This window comes from Semicossyphus pulcher, unplaced genomic scaffold (assembly GCF_022749685.1).
Source record: "Semicossyphus pulcher isolate SPU_LCO1_2020_fin unplaced genomic scaffold, fSemPul1.0.p SCAF_23, whole genome shotgun sequence".
Lineage (NCBI taxonomy): Eukaryota > Metazoa > Chordata > Actinopteri > Labriformes > Labridae > Semicossyphus > Semicossyphus pulcher.
In genome coordinates this window covers 11,748,272-11,766,832 of record NW_027211697.1, presented here as the reverse complement: position 1 = coordinate 11,766,832, position 18,561 = coordinate 11,748,272, and the positions used below count along the sequence as shown (strand labels likewise).

At 41.0% G+C, this 18,561-nt stretch overlaps 3 protein-coding genes across 3 annotated transcripts; all 3 read left to right on the top strand.

Moving 5' to 3' along the window:
• Positions 1-263: 263 nt before the first annotated feature.
• Positions 264-3,983, top strand: drc3 (dynein regulatory complex subunit 3). The gene is made up of 13 exons (XM_069674936.1): positions 264-277; positions 356-504; positions 591-707; positions 796-962; positions 1,076-1,222; positions 1,352-1,447; positions 1,541-1,642; positions 1,741-1,908; positions 2,003-2,134; positions 2,776-2,846; positions 3,143-3,266; positions 3,600-3,731; positions 3,852-3,983. The coding sequence occupies exons 1-13, from the start codon at positions 264-266 to the stop codon at positions 3,945-3,947; spliced, it is 1,515 nt and encodes a 504-aa protein (XP_069531037.1). The 3' UTR covers positions 3,948-3,983.
• A 1,236-nt stretch (positions 3,984-5,219) lies between these two features.
• On the top strand, positions 5,220-10,672 carry gid4 (GID complex subunit 4 homolog). Its single transcript, XM_069674603.1, has 6 exons — positions 5,220-5,524; positions 6,026-6,085; positions 6,694-6,801; positions 7,152-7,253; positions 8,119-8,249; positions 8,357-10,672. Exons 1-6 carry the CDS (start codon positions 5,300-5,302, stop codon positions 8,418-8,420), a joined length of 690 nt encoding a protein of 229 aa, XP_069530704.1. The 5' UTR covers positions 5,220-5,299; the 3' UTR covers positions 8,421-10,672.
• A 4,158-nt stretch (positions 10,673-14,830) lies between these two features.
• Positions 14,831-18,247, top strand: noxo1a (NADPH oxidase organizer 1a). The gene is made up of 8 exons (XM_069674602.1): positions 14,831-14,948; positions 15,034-15,114; positions 15,204-15,276; positions 15,359-15,542; positions 16,107-16,297; positions 16,384-16,497; positions 16,611-16,728; positions 16,826-18,247. The coding sequence occupies exons 1-8, from the start codon at positions 14,883-14,885 to the stop codon at positions 17,589-17,591; spliced, it is 1,593 nt and encodes a 530-aa protein (XP_069530703.1). The 5' UTR covers positions 14,831-14,882; the 3' UTR covers positions 17,592-18,247.
• Positions 18,248-18,561: the final 314 nt, after the last annotated feature.

Here is an 18,561-nt window from a genome sequence, read left to right as displayed (position 1 = left end):
TGTTATTATAAATTTAAACAAGTACGTTTTAAAGGTACAAGTGTATTTTAACAGAATAATTTGAGCACTTGAACGCAGCTTACCGTTAGCCAGTTGCTATGCAACAGTGTGTCAACAACAGAGCTAACTGATCTTGTTACTAACGCGTGTATTGTTTGTTTGATATATATATATATATATTACATTGGACACACAACAGTAGCTAGGTATTTAATGATTTTTTTGTAATGTTTTTCTGGTGAACTCATTCATTCCAGCTTCAAATGAACAAAATATAGTCTTATTGTAACAGAAGATAGATTGAATTCAAGTGTGCCTCTAACCCCTGAAGCAGCGGGATGAACACGTCTCGTAGTGAAACTATGGCTACTTTGATCGATGAGAATATGTTGAAGGAGGCAGTAATGAAGCTTCCTCAACTTCCTCAAGATGAGACTGCACGCATAATGAAGGAGGAGGGTATCCACTTTGATAGAATTCTTCAGTTACGCCTGGAATACAAAGGTAAGATTGATTTAAAACAATTTTTTTTTGGTATATCTTAAATGTGTATTTTGGTATGTGAGAGTTTTTTGTTTTTATTTTTTCAGACATCCCGAGGATTGATTACTTGTGGGAATTCACGTCCTTAGTCAGGCTAGATATAAACAACAACCTCATAGAGAAGATTGAAGGCCTGGACCATCTGTTAAATCTGACATGGCTCAGTAAGACAATCTTTCTATCTGCTCCTGTCTTGTCAGTTTAAGCCAAGCTGCCATTACTAATAAGAATCACTCTGAATATGTCTTTTAGATCTGTCATTCAACAGCTTGGAAAAAATTGAGGGTTTGGAGTCTCTGCGGAAGCTTGAAGTTCTGAATCTGTCCAACAACAGGATCTCTGTCATTGAAAACATGGACACACTTGAGAAACTTACTCAGTTTTGCATTGGAAACAACCTCATTGGACAGTTGGATGATGTAACAACCTTTTCTCTCCCTTTGTACTGCAAATATGTAACATTTGTGCTTTACAGCTTCAAAATTTAACTTTACAGATTGTTGCTATAATTTTGTGCAATTGAATTTCAAAGGTGCTCTACCTCAGGAGGTTTAAGAACCTGTTCAGCCTCAACCTCTCTGGAAATCCTGCCTCTAAGGAAGATGATTACAAATTATTCATCGCAGCCTATTTTCCAAACTTGGTCTTCCTAGACTACAAATTACTGGATAAAGACACTGTAAGTGTAGCTAGTGTTTTCCTTTAAGCAGACATTAATCAGCAATTTCATTTAAAATCATGACCATGTGATTAGTTTTGGAAATGGAGTGCTGACACTGTCAAATTAATCGAATGTGACTATGTGCAGAAAAAAGAAGCGTTTATAAAATACCAATATATCCTTGAGAAAATGAGACTCGAGGAGCTGCAGACACAACAAGCTCAAGATGCTGAGCAAGACACGGTAATAGAAGGTTCACATGTGGCAGTGCAGTTACTATCCACTGAGTTCAAATACATGCTATGTGTATACAAACTCAGTTTTTCTTTCCAACAGCATGACTTGGAGGGGTTCCTGAATGGGTCTTATCTGTCTAAGAGCATGCTCAAAGATGATCCCATGGCAGAGACACTACGCTGTATGCCTGAAATGGCTCAAGTGCTGGAAACATATCCTTTGTTACTTTACTTTTCTAATCCATGCAGTTGTTCTGATAGTGATTACTTGAATGCCTTAACCCTGCCCCTACATTTGAGCACCAAATGTTGGCGCTCTGCACACAGATAATTGAAATAGGCTTGGCTGAACATAAGCGAAGAGAGACAGATGTGAACTCATTCGTCAGCGTTCAGACTAAGGCCATGAAAGACTTCCAGCAGAAAGTGTTGCACGTGATGGCAGATTTTGAGCCCCAACACCAAGAGGTGGGGTGTAAGGGCAATGATGTTTTAAAAAGACCTGTCCTGGGTTGTGCCAAGCAAATACAGACAGTTATCTGTTGTGTTCATGCCCCTCTAGAGGATGGTGGAGTTGCAGCAGTTATTAGACCAAAAGCTGCTAAAGGACAAGATCAGCCGCGGCAAAGAAGAAATCAAGGGACTCTGTAACAGCCTCATGGAAATGGAGCTTCACCATGTCAGCCAAATGGAGGTGGGTGTTTATTTGTGCCTGTGAGTGCACACCTTGTATATCAGAGCTGATTGACAGTCCAGGGTTCAACTTAGGCCCTCTAACAACCTCACTTCCGCCCTTTATGTCCCATCAAGGATTATAAATGTGAAATCAAAATTCATAAGCCATAATCTGCAGGTAATGATAACGTGCTGATAATATCATGCATTAAAAATAATTCCTTCCAGAAAGAGACGTTACCTCTCATGCATTGATGCAGCCATAGAGAGCTAATGTCGGCTAAATTTCTACTACACAGACTGTTTAAGAAGAGAGGAGTAGGTATAGAGTGAAAGAAATATGTTGAATGCAACAATATATTAAAACAACAGCAACTTCTCTTTCAGGATTCAGAAGGTGCGATGTTCACACATAGCTTTACAGGTCTGACATACACCATGTGCACTTTACATTTTTCACGTCTGGTTCTTCTACAAAGTAAATGCATGGGTCTGCTGTAGACTTGGAAATATATCATCTCCAAATCCAGTCTATTTTGATTAAATAAAAAAAAAAAGTACTGTTGTAATTTACTTTACACCCACATTTTAAAAACGATGTGCCTTCTAATGAGCCTGTGTTTGAGATTTGCTCACGAGGAAGCTTAATTTTCATTTCAGGACATCATCAAAAGGTTGGACAACAACCTCTCCGACATGGTCAGCAACTTCAGTGAAACTGTTCAGGAGATATATCCTTTCTCACTGTGCATCATCTCAAGGGTGTTAAATCATTTCCAAAACACTGGTTCATTTCTGTTTTCAGAATCTTGTCCTCACTCGAGAACAAGCTGTTCAGAGTTTGTATTCATACTTGATCACTTGGGGAAGCGACTTGCTCCCAAACCAATTCTAACTTTAATCGAATCTGGCTCCCACGGAGGCTCGCTTTATGTGGTCAGCGATCCAGCCTTGTGTGTTGAGTGTTTGAATTATACACAGTTACACAAAAATTACTGATAGTCTAATTTCCATGACACAGAAATACGTTCACTCAATGTCGAGATTTGGAGGATAATTATTATGAAAATGTGCAGAAGGTTGCCGTAGCAACTCTGGAGAGAGTGGCCGAGGACGACCTGGAGGAGGACATGCCGGATGATGTTAAAATGGTGAGTAAAAGTCACCTTTAGACCAAATAAGATAGGATTACATCAAGGTTACAGTAGAATAATTGAGACTATTGTAGCCTTGTGAAAAAAGATTGTCAGTGTTCAGTGTGTAACATTACTGCCACTCCTTTTAAAGGCCTGACAGTCACTAAGTTAATGTATTATATTTATGTAAAGCAGAATATGCATTATATCAGATATGACAGATAGAGATGGTCTAATTTGAATGCTGATGACAGAGATCAACCTGAATGGTGAATGAGACAGATGAGGTGAGGATGTGGTTCATTAGCTGTGTCCTCAGCCTTTCGCACCTGTGTTTCCTCTGTGTAGCTGTTCACAGACAGAGACGCAGTGATGGACGCATTGAACATCGGCCACAAAAACCACCTGCTGATGATCAATGACCGAGAGACTCAGCTGCTTACACGTGTCAGTGCCTGGAAGGTGGCCCTCATCGAAGAGGTACAGAGCTAAAATAAAACTGAAACAGTAAAGTTTATATTATTATATATATGACAAACCTGCCCTCTGTATCTCACACTCCTTTAATGTTTGCTGTTTTGTCTCTATGGTTTATTACAGATTCAAGACAAAGAACTTAAGTGGAACAGAACACGCATCTCAGACTTCCGCAGATATGAGGGCTATTTGAAGGAGCAGCTGGAGGAGCTGCAATAAAAAAAAAATTTTTTTAAATCCAAAAGACTTAGCCTAAGAAACGGAAGAGAACATTTATACAACTGTAACAAATTTCAATATGCAAGAAAACATTTTGTCTTTTATCACTTCTACGTTTTAATCACATGCAATAAAAGACCAATTTCTTGCTGACCACGGCAGATAAAATGACACTTTTTAAATTATTGTCCACTAGCTAACTGAATACACCTGCATGTGATAAGTGTGGTGAAGACTTCTCTTATTTAAAAAAAAACTTGAATGTGAGAAGAATGAGAAGGAATTACATACAGTACAATACAGAGAGTGAAGACATGCAAAGGAAAAGAGGACTGAAAAATAAATAAAGTAATTTAAATCAGATAAAAAAATAAATAAAATTGGTATATTATTAAACATCACAAAGAATATCATGTAATAAAAGGTTATTGTATTTTAAGTATCACAGAACCTGAAGACAAGGTGTGTTTTTTAAGTAGGCTATTTTATTGTATTTTATTGTATCATTTTAGGTGCGTCTTTATGCAGTACTTTAAATAAAACCATACGTTGGTCAAAAGTGACCCAAACATTGTTAATTGTCCACAATTGTCTCATTCTTTTTTTTTTTTAACATTAGTGAATCATCTCATTCATTGATGGTAGAACCGTAGATGAAAATTCAATACATCTTCCAGAATGCACTTGGGTTTATTATCCAATAAGACTCTTGCTCGCGCCGCGTACAAGTCTCCAGCCAATAAGATTCAGGGAAGCTGGATTCTGAAATGACGGTGCATTCATGGGATGTCCAAGTGAATGGGGAAAATGAGCCTCCTACTAGGAAAACGCACGTCAACAGTTCGGAAAGTCGGAAATTGTGATACCCTAATTGGCGAGTTGATCGACTTGATGTCATAGTTGGCAGAAACATGGCGGATGAAGAAAATGTTGGCCTAATGATTAAAAACTTTGTAGTAATGTACAAATTGCGTAGCATTTTTGTCTTACTTCTAATTTATTATTTGGAAATAGGCAGTAACCGTTTGTTGCTCTTAATTTATAGTGATCCTGATTAGTTAAAAGCCATAAAATACAACAGATTTTATTTGCAGCGTCTATGATGTTTCTATTTTACGACTTAAAGCTCGTAAACACACCAACTCGAAAAAACGACTTCCCAACTCGGGAAAAGGGACCATCCGAGGAGCACTTGAATGCAGCATGAGACGTTGCAGGCAGTATCCCTGTCCATAGACTAGCTTCCCAAATTGAGCGAAGTTGTTTGACTTCGAGGACTTGTTCCACTGGCAGACCGTCTTCTGTCAGTCCCCTTACCCTCTTGTGCTCTTGTGTGCTCGGTCGTTAAGTTCATGACGGTTGCTGACGGTGACACTTTAGCGCTCATTATGCCTGTCCGAGCAGAGTGCTGCAGTACCACCGGCTCGGCCTGCCTATCCTCGGCCTCTCTTGTTCCCCCTGCCCCGATCAACACCTACCAGCCGGGGTTGGCCACCTCGCTGCTGTACAGCGGCTCACAGTTTCGGGGTTATCAGAAGAGCAAAGGCAACTCCTACGACGTTGAGGTTGTTCTGCAGGTGATGTATTTTTGACATACATTAATCAAGTTTGGGTTATATTGTTTGTTGTTCCATGCAAACTCAGCATAATTATAGCCCTTTTGCTAACTTAGCTTAGCTTTTTTGGCTGGTTGGCATAAAATACTAACACACTGACCCAATTTTGAGCTAGCCCAGGTGGCTGTTGCTACTATGACATTGTGAGTTATGACTGAATTACAAGAATTAACGTTTTCATCAGCTATTTTGCAGTACACACACTACCCAAACACGTAAGCATTTTGTGCAACTAGCTTTCTTAATGAGAGTTATTAACCCACAAGCGTTGACAGTAAACATACACCCTGAAACTATAATGCATGCCCATTTATTTTAAGTTTTCTCTGTGCTTACCACCCCCTGCCTTTTTTACTTCATATAAAAGAAAGAGGAAAAAATCTGCACCTGAAATCACAACCCCCTTTGAGCTACACGATTATGTGATAAAAATAACTCTAAATTTGTTTTCTTCCTGGGCAGCATGTGACCATGGAGGACTCATATTTGTGTGGATACCTAAAGATCAAAGGCCTGACTGAGGTAAGCTTTGAAACTAGGTCAGATGTAGTAAGTCTGACCTTTATTCTGTATAAGCAAAAACACTTGTAACGTTTAAGCTAGCTGAAACTGGTTTCCGCTTGACTGATATTGGGTAAATTGTGACACATTTGATAAGACTATAGTGAGGGCATCAGGTTTAACCTCTTCTTTCAGGTCTAGACTCTAGTCCTTGGCTTAACTGTGTCAACTGTATACCCATTACATTACGTAACATATGGCAGTGAACAGGTCAGCAGGATCCTGAAGAGCATTTGCTCTGCAGCAGAGAGGAGTGAAAGATGAGTAGAGCTTGTGTATGTGGCTCTACAAGTCATATTTAACCTGACTAGTTGTTTGTGAGAAAATTAAGACACAGAATGTGGTCATATTTCTGTTTTTAGGTGTGTTACTGCACACGTAAGCATCCAAAAAGATGACGATTCCGTATCCTGTTTGATTTGTGGCTGACTAGGAAAAGAAACCCTTTGAGTACATCCTTCCTGACAACCAGCTATTAAGCACATGGGAGGACAAAGCTCCTGAATCGTAATGGCAGAATGTTTTTTACCTTCTTGTATCAATGTTTTCTTCTGTTTTCTGTGTGACAGGAGTATCCCACCCTCACAACATTCTTTGCGGGTGAAATCATCAGTCGAAAAAGGCCTTTTTTAACGAGGAAGTGGGACGCGGATGAAGATGTGGACAGGAAGCACTGGGTATGTCTTGTTTGCTCTTTTGCTAACAATACATTGATGACCAATTAATTTAATTTCTAAACTAAAGTATAGGTTGCTTAATTTGATGAGACGTGTTGGAAATTTAACACCTGTAGCCTGCCGATCTTTCTCTTTAAACCGTTTACTCTCATATTGTTTGCTTTTTGCTTTAAGAAAACCCTGTGAATTATCAAAATTACGTCTATTAGTCTTTGTAAAAAAAAATGTGGCTACCTCTTGGTGAATACTGTGTTGTGGGGCAACGATTACAATTAATTTATTATCAAGAACCAACAGATGTCTCTTTATTTTGTCGTTCTCTTAACCAGTATTTAATGATCTTTCAACAGGGAAAGTTCAAGCCTTTCTACAAATATGCCAAAAGCTTCAACTCAGATGACTTTGACTATGAAGCACTGGACAACAGTGATTATGTCTTCATGAGGTGGAAGGTGAGTACATAATCTTACTGCAATGTCTCTCCTGGTTTTAGCTTTAAAGGGACTGTGTGAAGCACATAACGTTATTATCTCAAAGTTCTCAGTTTCGTTCTATTTGGCGACACCTGATCGCAATAAAATGCAGTTGCAGACGCAAACGCTTCGGGTACCCAGACGTCCACGGTTGGCTCCGGTTGTAACTCTTGATTTTCCTGGCTGACGGTCGCTTTCCTTTTCAGACTGTTTGCTTCATCTGAGCGTCGAGTTTGTTTCTTTTTCTTTGGATTTTCACTTATTGTTGAAGTTGTATCTGTAGTCATCCATCTTTTCTTTGTTTGTTCAGCCATAGTAGAATACTGTTTACTCACAACACTCGCAGAGAGCGGAAAAGCAGCCGCTTAGCTCCGTCTACCCTCTCTGGCAGACCAACCACTGCTGGCTGATGGAAAACGCTCTCCCTGAAAGGAAAGGAAATACCACCGTTTTCGGCAACGGCTCAGAGCGGTACAGAATCCGAAATATCACGAGAATATACCGGTGTATCGTCTAAAAAATCTTAAGGTCTGCAGTCTAAATTTCAAACCTGACGATTTAGAACGAGACATGACATCGGAGGCGGGCGTCTTAGATTGAGGAAGTGTAGTTTAGCAAGCTCCCTGGCCTCCGCCAGATGACGCGTTTTACATAGTCTGGCGGAGGTTTTCCAGGGCCCACTGGAGAAGCAGATAGCGTCCTCCAAAGGCACAGAGTGAAATTGCATTTTTTCCTACCATAATGGCATTAGCTCCCCGTAATAGCATGATCGGACTGAGCCTGAAAATTGGCGAACTGGCCCTTCACGCTCCAACCGTCACTTTGTTTTTTCCTCCATCCTCAGGAACAGTTTCTAGTTCCAGACCACACTATTAAAGACATCAGCGGTGCCTCCTTTGCGGGCTTCTATTATATCTGCTTCCAGAAGTCCACAGCCACTATCGAGGGCTACTATTACCATAGAAGCTCGGAATGGTGAGTACAAGTATTACAAAACAGTTCCTTCTACATCTTTTACCACGTTAGTACATGTTTCTTATGCTGTTATGACTCTTAATTCTGGTTTTTATCTACATCTGCAGGTACCAGTCACTAAACCTTAACCACGTTCGAGAGTACGGTATGCCTATTTATGAGTTTCGGTGACAAAACCACACGAATGTTGGGTGAAGTAGGGGATGGCCCTTACTGCTCTGAGGTTAAATGCGATGGGAACGACGGAGAGCCCTTTAATTGCCAAGATTGGAGCTGTTCCGTTTTCCTTGCTGCAGGGAACTAACCCTGTGGTCAGACACTCTTCTGCTGGGCTGAAAGAAGGACGACGCAGAGCTGATGGAAGATCAGTGACAGATGGAGAGTTTTTACAGTGACAGTAAGATTGCTGTTTGCCTCGAATTTCATTTTTAATTTCAATTTGTTCCTTGTTTTTAATTATGTGCAACCTGATTTCTTTGTGCTCTGACAGGATCTGTCTCCCTGTTGGACATCAGTGTATGTTAACCTTCAGTGGAGACACTAAACATTAATGCCTTTAAGATAAGAGTTGCAAAAGAAAAGGTTATAAAGTTGTGAGAATAGTTTTGTTCAGCAAAGCTTAATTATCGTCTCTTCTTTTTAATGCATATTATCCTTGCAGTATCACTCTGATGCCCTGTAGTGATTTGTGCAGAGTGTAATAGGGGGGTTGTTGCCAAAAGGTGGCAGACGAAGCAATGATGAGCAGTGATCTACTGTTTATGCAAGATCTGTAAGACTGTGTGTGATGGTCTGTGGCTCAGGGATGGTTTGTTTTGGTTAATGAAAACAAACGGCTGAAAGTGAGATTTAAAGTTACAGTGACGCTCATAAGAAACCAAAAGCTGCTGCTTTCTCAAAGAATCCTCTAATCACAGTTATCTCAATGAAAAGTCTGCACGTCAGATATTTCTATGCAAACCAAAGGTCTCTAATAGGCAGAAATTCTAACACCACTTTACTTATTTAATAGCAGATTATTTGTCTTCCAGAGTTATTTGATTAAATTTTCTAATCAAGAAGTGGAAATGTATATTAAAAAGATTTAGGGGGGAATAAGTAGATTTATTAAATTATATTAACCAGCAGTCGAAGCTCAGATTTGTGACGGAACATTCCAAGTCCATTTCTTACCTGTCAGGAAGAGTGTCCACAAATGTTAGACCGGGGAAGATCGTTTGCTGTGTTCGAAATGCCATTCTATATACTACATACTGCGATCGGCGGTAGTACGGAGCTGTTCACATTTATTTTGTCGTATGCAACGCCAGGCGCCAGTTTCCAGTTCTGGAAAGCGGAAGTAAACAACAATAGCAAAAAGCTGCTTCTTTAGCTAGAGCGCCCCCTTCTGCTCTTCTGCTGCCGTCAGCGCGTTGCATTGTGGGATACAGCAGGCGAGGCAGACTGGTCTGATTCATACTGGAGACTCTTTCCTGGATCAGTACGACATCCGGGTATTTTTGGCACACTGCACATTTTGCTTTTGATTGCATACTACATACATTTTGGCCAAATCAGTACGCACTGCTAGTATAGTATGGCATTTCGAACACAGCCAGAGACTTCATGGCTCATGTGGCATTTACAAGACAGTCGTTGGATAAAATTTATATCTTTAGTTTCATATTCATCCCAGTGATTTACATCTTAAGAAGCAGTTAAAATGTGGCAAAATAAGTGTTTTTTTCTGCATTTTCTTCCTCTAAACAAAGGCACAGTAGTTAAGCAACATTTAAAGCTTCACATAACATGCCTATTATCTCCTAAGTAGGTGTGACTCTTCTGATCGTAGTGGAAAAGTTGTGAAAAAGCACCTTTCATGGAGACGAGTCTAACGAAGTTAAGGGCGATGAAAAAGAAAAAAACCTCTTTGATGCTTTAGGAAAAAACCTGCTGCCTTACACTTTTAAATGTTTGTAAAGCTCCGTTTTTTTAAAGAACAGATTATGTTAAAAATGTTTTATTTCAAGTATATTTCTGTGTTTGAGAGAATTTGTGTAAAAAAGTGAGTGTTTTCTCGGGTGAGGGTTGATGTAAAAGCATTGCAGACTGCATGTCCTCCGCCTGCCCGCCTCATTGTTGCTTACAGACTCTCAGCCGGCTCGCTCGCCTACAGCATGACAAAGTGGATTTGATGGGTTGTGGGAATTACTGACGGCAGTATAATTTTCTTAACTTGCGTTCAGTGGCTTGAAGTCTGAAAGGCTTCAAAATAATTATGCTTTTTTTTTTTTTTTTAAATCATGTAACAGAACAATGTGCAATGCAAGAAACAAATGTTTATGTGGGAGTGTGTCATTATAAAAGTCTGTTTAAAGAAGATGTATGATAAATCTGCTATGATTGCATCGTGTGAAGAGGAATAAAGAGTGAGATGTTTCATACGCAGTTGTATTTTCCTTTTTAAGGTTTTTATTTTTTTGCCTTTTTTAGATGAGACAGGAAATGTGGGGAGATAAAAGTGTGAGGAATGACATGCAGCAAAGGGCCGAGGGTGGGAGTGGAACCTGTGGCCACTGTGGCCAGGACTGTCACCTCTGTATATGGGGTGCCTGCTAAACCAACTGAGCTAAACCAGCGCCCCATTCTTTTTTTAGGCTTTTGTCTTCATTGATAGGACTGTGGATAGAATCGGAAATATGGACAGAGAGTGGGGATGACATGCAGCAAAGTTGCCAAGAATCTGAGTTGAACTCAGGCTGCTGCGTCAAGGACTTTCCTCTACATGGGACGTGCGCTTTAAGCACTGAGCGAAACTGGCACCCCCTATTTTTTTATTTGAATAAACAGAACTGGTAACGTAAACTTTTTGGGGGTATTTTTGCCATTAGTTGGCAATTCACAGAGCAGAAAACGACAGGATGTGGGAGAAATACTAAATGCATCAAAGGTCCTAGCAGTCTTAGGGTTAGGGTCTGCTTTTCGACAGCAAGAACTTTCCCCAGGAACTAGGAACCTTTTGAGGAAACAGTGTCTAAATTTAGTTCAGGGGTAATTGAGTTACCCCTTGAAAAGTCTCTGCTCTGGGGGCAGTACTTCCAAAGGTCCAGGAACATTCAGGGCGGGGCCCGCAGTGCCGCCATGTTTAAAAGACTGCAGCTGCAAGCTCACAGTTATCATCGTGCTTAGGTTTTTTTTCACTACACTAAAAACTCAATCTACTGTCACTGCAATGGTTTGGCAATTCAAGAGCAAAACAAACAAGTATACAGTTTTTCTACATGATACAAATGTTGAAACAGTTTGTATTATGTTCCTGAATCCAGCCTCAGATGGGATCAGGATGTTACAGATTTTCTCAATCATAGGCATCACGATCCTGCTCGAAACATTTGAATAAATATTTTGAAGCTTTGATCCAGATTTTAAAAAAAAATTGGATTGTCTGGATCTAATGCAATCCCATAATTCTTTTATGTCTGATCTCAAATCCAATCAGATTACTTCTGCACAACTGGACCGAAGCTACTGTGGCAGCAATATCAGTGAAGATTAACTACAGTGCAGGAGTTCAGAGCACAGAGGAAGCAGCAGCCGGCACTAGATGTCAGTAGTGGACTAAAAATTAGCTTCAAGTCCTTTACTCTTTCAAACATATCAGGCAACCTGTCATTGTTCTGCAGAGCTATCTGTTTGTATTGTTTCTGACACTGATTAGTCAAATAAACAGCAATCAAATTATTGTTCATTGCTTCTGCAACTAAAGACACGCAGCCCCCTGACCTTTGCACCCACACATCACCTAAATTAAAGCTTTGACCCGTGTCTTTCTGGGGATTAAACAGCAGTTTTTGTGTTGTGTTGTTATTTTGTTTTGTGCTTTTACTTTTAAATGATCTTATATTTTAACCTTTTGCTTAATTATTTTAGCTTAATCAACGAAGGCAAGGCAAAGGTCAAATATTGCAACAGGTCTGGGACCCAAGAGAATTCTGGGAATTCGAAGGAACAATTAAAACTGCCGGGTTTTAACTAAAGACAAAGACGTCTGCCTTAGCAAAAGAGCTGCTTGCATTCAGCGATTCAGAGAGAAAAAGGTAGATTTAAATTAGTACAATTAAAACCAAAGTTAACACAGAGGTTAAATAAACAACAAGCTATTTTTTGCTTTCAAAAGTTGTGATTGTAACAGCTCCAAGGGTTTGGAACCCTGTCAGGAGAAAAAGTTGGTTTTCACCGTTTATTTTTTATCTTCTCTTTGCTTTTTCATGTCTTGTTTAATAATGTGTTTCTTTGCTTTTGTTGTCTTGTGTAAAGATCCTTGAATTGTCTTGTTGCTGAAATGTGCTTTATAAATAAACTTGCCTTGTTGAAAAAAGGTTAAAATATGTGTTGAATTTCTGTAGATGCTTGAAGACCAACGGTAATCTAACATAATCTACATGGCTTTCACAGAACAGGACTTCTTTTGCTGCAGGCTGATAATTAACCCACGGAGCAGCTTTCCTGAGAACAGTTAAAATACGTCAATGACCGATCACTGTGGCGCATGTTTGGTGTACGTGCTGCAGCTGACAGAGGAGTAGGAGTAAAGGAGGACTTAAACTTGTATGCCTAGAAATCACAAAGGAAATACATGTGAAAAATGAGCAACTTCTTCCTCATCCGGCTGAAACAATGCCAGCATCTTTCCAAAAAAGGTGCAGTGCCGCTAAATAAACTGCATAACAGGTGTCCAACAAGTGTGATGCAATTGCTTTGATGTCATTTGGCAGCAGATATAAATATAGAATAATTTGTATGAAATTCAAGTTAAAAAAATAACAACTCCACACATGTTCTTGATTTTTTTATCTTCTTCTCTTCATGGAATATCTATACTTTTGTTATACTTTTCTTTTGTCTACTTCTTGTGATTTTACTTCATTTCCGTCTACTAAATGTTGTAAATCTCAAGTAAAGCACTTTAAACTAACTCCTCACACCATGATGATCAGAAGCATGTTTTTTTAAAAGTACTTTCAACTCAGCTCCATCCCAGCTAGCAGAGAACGTTCCCATCACATCGGCTAACTTTACCTACAAGTTCCCATTACGTTTGCAAGAAAACATTTTAATATAATATTCAAAGAACGTTTTAAAGATGTTTATCATTTCAAAGTTCTTGTAACGTTCAAACTTAAACAAAACGTTTTAAACATCCTGAGGATCCTTTCAGGATGTTATTGTGGCCTGGGACGTCAGAACGCCTTTTATAAAACATTTGCTCGATGTTACATAAAAACAAAGGTAGAGCATGCTCACTGCAACATCCTGAGGATCCTTTCAGGATGTTAGTACGGCCTGAACTATCAGAACGTGATTTATAAAACGTTCCTGAAATGTTTATTTGAACATTCTCAATGGAACTTTCTGAAAACGTTCTCCTACTATTAAAAGGAACATTCTCAATTCGCGCTTAAAACATTACCAGAACATTGCACGTAACATTTTCAGAACGTTCTTAGAACAGAACAATCCCAGCTGGGATGTCACTCTCTTAAAAGTAACCTTTTCTGGTTTGTTTGGCCTGAACAAAAAAAGGGGTGAGGCCTTCCAAGCAGAACTGAATCATCTTCCTCTGGTAGTTGGGTATGGACTGACAGTCTTAATTACTGAACCGGTTTGTAGTCTCACTCCCTTTTGAATGAAACACCCTCTGTTAAGGCGGCAAGCTCTCGAAGATCTGTTCTCACTCCGGCAGAAACCAGAACTTTTTGTTACAGGTTTTGTGTCACACAACTTACAATAGGCTGACAGATTCGTCACTCCACATTATGAGAAAAAAGTCTTGTTTTCACTCACTTTTTGCATCAGCCCCTGTAAATATCCAGCAGACTTAAGGAGGAGCATTTTCACAGCTAGGACCAGGGTTTAAATAAAGTCCTGGAGTCTTAATTTCACACCCCAAATGGTGCCTTCTAGGGGGCTACTTTCTTAAAGTACAGGGACTTTAGGAGTCAGCGCTACGAAGAGTCTGTCACATACATCAGACATTTATAATCAGTGGGCTGGAGGAACCTTTTAGGCCATTGAAAGGCAGATTTCGGGGCTAAAAGTCTCAGATACTTTTGGTGCAATCGCAGCTAAAGTCAGTTACTGTGTAAACGCCATGTTTAAGGGTATTATGACAAACTCCATGAGCTCTCATTAAAGCTGTTCTGCTCTGAATACACCTGTTCCACTTTCAGGTCACATCCACATCAGCTGTAGCCAAGACATGATTCAGGTTGGGCAGGTGTGGTTTTTTAAAATTTGATCATGAAAATGATTTAAGAGAGATACTCTCTGAAGGAAAATTGGAACGCAGCCATCACATATGTCCTCACAAGTTTCCGCACCCACGCATCCTAATTCAGGGTAAATGCCTGACATGTCTGTGGCATTGCCGTATGTTGCAAAAGAGTCGCAGCGTTCGGAGCAACGCTGGACTTTCCTGCGAAGTGACGAACATATTTTCCACCTGTCTTACTTCGTCACTCACGCGGCCACACCTCCGCCGCGCGAGGAGACATAAAAGCACCTGTTGAGCATCCAAGCTGCATTCCCACAGCAGGCCGAGGCTGAGAGCTCACATCTGGACTGTTCAGCACACTTTGACTCTGTCGCTTCATCATGGAGGCCGAGCGCTATCCCATCAGTGTCCGTATGATCGGAGTGATGCACAAGGAGAAGAGCAAAGTGAGCGCAGAGGGAATTTATTCACAAACCGAGCTGAACATAAATGTTTTCTACTTCATTTATAATCTGCATTTTCCTTTTCCAGATGTTCATGACCTCTGTGCTTTGGTCGGACCAGAGTGATATTGTTGTTTACAGAACTTTAAAGGATTTCGCGAAAATGCACGTAAGTATGAAATCTTATTTGTTTTTTGCGCATGTGCAGTTGTTGAATTGTATTCAATATAAAAACACTCCTACATTTTTTGATTACAGAAAAAGCTGAAGAAAGCTTTCCCACCCGCAAATAAACTCAGAAAATCCGACAGAGTCATCCCCAAATTTCAAGGTAAGTGTGCGCAATGTTGAAAATAAACCGTTGTGCGCAACTGCAGGTTCGCGGGATTCTGACTTGTTCTTTGTTCTTTTAGCCATAAAGATGAAGAGCAGCAGGAAGAAGAAGACCCCCACCAAGTCACTGGCGCGGCTCAAGGGCTTGCAGAAATACTGTACTGCACTCCTGAGCTGCGACCCGCGGGTCTCTCAGAATGCAGACCTCATCCAGTTCTTCCACCCCAAAGACCAGGACCTGCAGCCGGAGTTCGCCAAGAACAGGTACATTTGCAGGAGCTACAGTACAATCATTGTGTGTAGTTGCTATCAGCATTTAGGGGCTCGGAACAAAATCATTATTATGATAACCTTTATTTAACCAGGAAAAGTCCCATTGAGATTAACAATCTTTTTTTCAAAGGAGTCACAGGCAGCAAAATGTTCTACATGATTAAAGTAGTAGTTACAGAATAACAATGTAGTGCAATGTAGTGTGAAGTATGTGCACCAGGAACTTTTAAAACACAACCTGGTAGATTATGAAAGGACTTCTTGAATCTGGAGCTAATGAAAAAAATGACCCACAATACTCTTATGTATATAACTTTTTTGCATCGTAATTCTTATTTTGCATCATATTTAATTCTGGCAATTATATTTAAGTCACCATCGATCCACTTCCCAGCATTAAATCTTTATTTCTTATTTACTGTATATACACTGCACATGTTTGACATTTTTCTTACTTCTATTTTATGCAATATATTTCTCCTCGCTTCTCTCTGTGTCAGAGCAACTGTAACGCTCAAATTTCTGATTCTAACCTGCATCTCTCCTCTTCCTCAGCGTCATGATCATGCCATCAGAGGACGAAGTCAGAGTCGATGGAGGGCAGGGCGGCGGCGGTAACGTGACCCAGCCGTTTGTCACGGAGACGTACAGGTGCGTGGCGCAGTACGAGACCAAAGACACCAAGAACAAACCTTTCAAAGTGGCGCTGGACGAGAACGTGGACGTGCTCATCAAAGACAAAGCAGGTGAGCAATCATGAGTCCTGGGAGAGACAGAAATCCGAATACGCTAAGACCTGTTAGATGTTTAACGTATTGTTGTGCTGCTTCAGGGTGGTGGCTGGTGGAGAACGAAGAGAAGCGCATGGCCTGGTTCCCCGCACCCTACCTGGAGAAGCTGGAGGATGATGACGATGACGACGACTTAGACGGGGCTCCTGAAAGAGGTGAGGGGTCTATTATTTGTACGCAAAACACACAAGTCATAAAATCCTCAGGTTTTCTAAGATCTTAGTCCAGCCCTATATATATATATTAAAGGAATTTCTTTCCCTCTCAGGAATGCAGTACTGTGCTGTCAAAACCTACAAGGCCACCAAAGATGACGAGATATCCGTAACCATCGGCGCCGTTGTGGAGGTCCTGCAGAAGTCTGAAAACGGCTGGTGGCTCATGAGGTATTCAACATATCTGAGTCAGGAAAGATAAAGTCAAGTGTTTGTCCTGCAATCCAGATTTTCAACCCCACATTCTTGTCTTTGCCTTGTTTGACAGACACAACGGAAAAACAGGTTACATCCCCGCCATGTACCTGCAGCCCTACAACTACCCGCATATCCGCATGACGGCTCCCCAACAAGATTTCCGCCCCTCCTCCCCGCTGCAAGTCCCGAACCTGGAGCAGCAGTCGCGCCAGTTCAGCAACTCACAAGGAAACCTTATGCTGATTCCACCTGTCAGGTCCTCCTCGCCCCGCCCGCTTGATCAAGAAAGCAAGCAGAGGTCGCGCTCTCTAAACGTCCTATCCGAGCAGCCTCCTCCTCAGCCTCCAGTGAGCATCAACCGGACCAGCCCCTCTAATGCCAGACCCGCCATCACACCTACATCTGCCAAGCATCCGCCTCCACCTGCGATCACGGTGGAGATGGATGGAGAAGAAGAACAAGGTGGCAGGAGCTGGAAGGAAGGAAGCGAGGGAAGCTTTTCCAGCGACAGCTCCGACTTCAGCTTCAGTGACGAGCTCAGCTCCTCCTCAGCGAGCTCCACTCTCACCCTGAGCCCCACCTCCAACGACAACCGGGTGCGCTTCAGCCGCACGCCTCCCCCGCCGACAAACAACCACCTGAGTCCAACAAGCGGCCAAGAGGGGAGACTGATGCCCAGCGTCTCTGATCCAAACCTCTACAAGGGCCCGAAATCGCCCAAGATCCCGCCCAGACCGCAGGCCCAGGAGATCCTCAAACGGTGCACCACCGTCACCCGCAAGAACGCATCCAGAGGCGGAGCGTCACCTACACCACCTGAGATTCTGAGTCGGTGAAGTTTCTATTAGAGCAAATGTTGGCTTTACTTAAATCAAAAAGGAACTCCATCTACTCTGCGGCATGAGGATGGAGTTACGCGCTCTAGAGATCTTTACGAGAATGGAAAATTGAGAGACGTGAAGAGTGAAGAGACTATTTTCATTATAATGAAGGAATTAAGAGGCACCAGATGCATTTAGATGATTTAGCAGTTAGTTTGTCGAGTTGTTTTAATTGAAATGTTAATGTTGGCATCGTCTTCAAAGAGAGACGGCCTACAAGTGTGCAGGAAATGTACAATGTACAAAGGCTTTGATCACTACAAATCAGCTCAATCAGTATAAAGGTGATGAATCAGACGCCTCTAAACGCACCTCTCTACTACTTTCTGCCTTGATTGATCGTTTATTTTCCATACTGGAAACCTTGTTTGTGCCTTATATGCATTTTGACTGTGTGAACAGAGATTTCTTTCTTTTCACTGCAGCAAAAGTCAATGTTTGTCTGAGATAACAGTCCGTCTGTGTGTGTGCAGACAAGTCTATTTCCTGCTTGAACGTTTGGCAAATGGTATGCTTGTAAATAAAACACTGAAAGTACTCTCCAGGATCTGACTTTGTAAAGTCTGTTTTCATGTTATGAAGACTTTTAAAGAAATAAAGCATTTTGGGGAACGAGCACCATAACTTGTTTTTTCCATCTTTTTCACACCAAACTTCACTTCAACCTTAAATAAGAAGGTTAACGCAGAAATGTAGAACTGCATTGAGTTATTCTGACGTATAATCCCTGAGGGTCAAGCTTCAAAAGCGCAGGATACTACATCTCCCACAATGCTACCAATAGTTTCTTTTAGACATAAAACAGGAGGGTCTACTGAACTCCATGCCCCCACTTTGTTTTGAATCACAACCAGGACTCCATGTAAATCCCAGTGAGGTCATTATACTGTACATCAGTTACACACCACAAAACAAGCCATTGTGA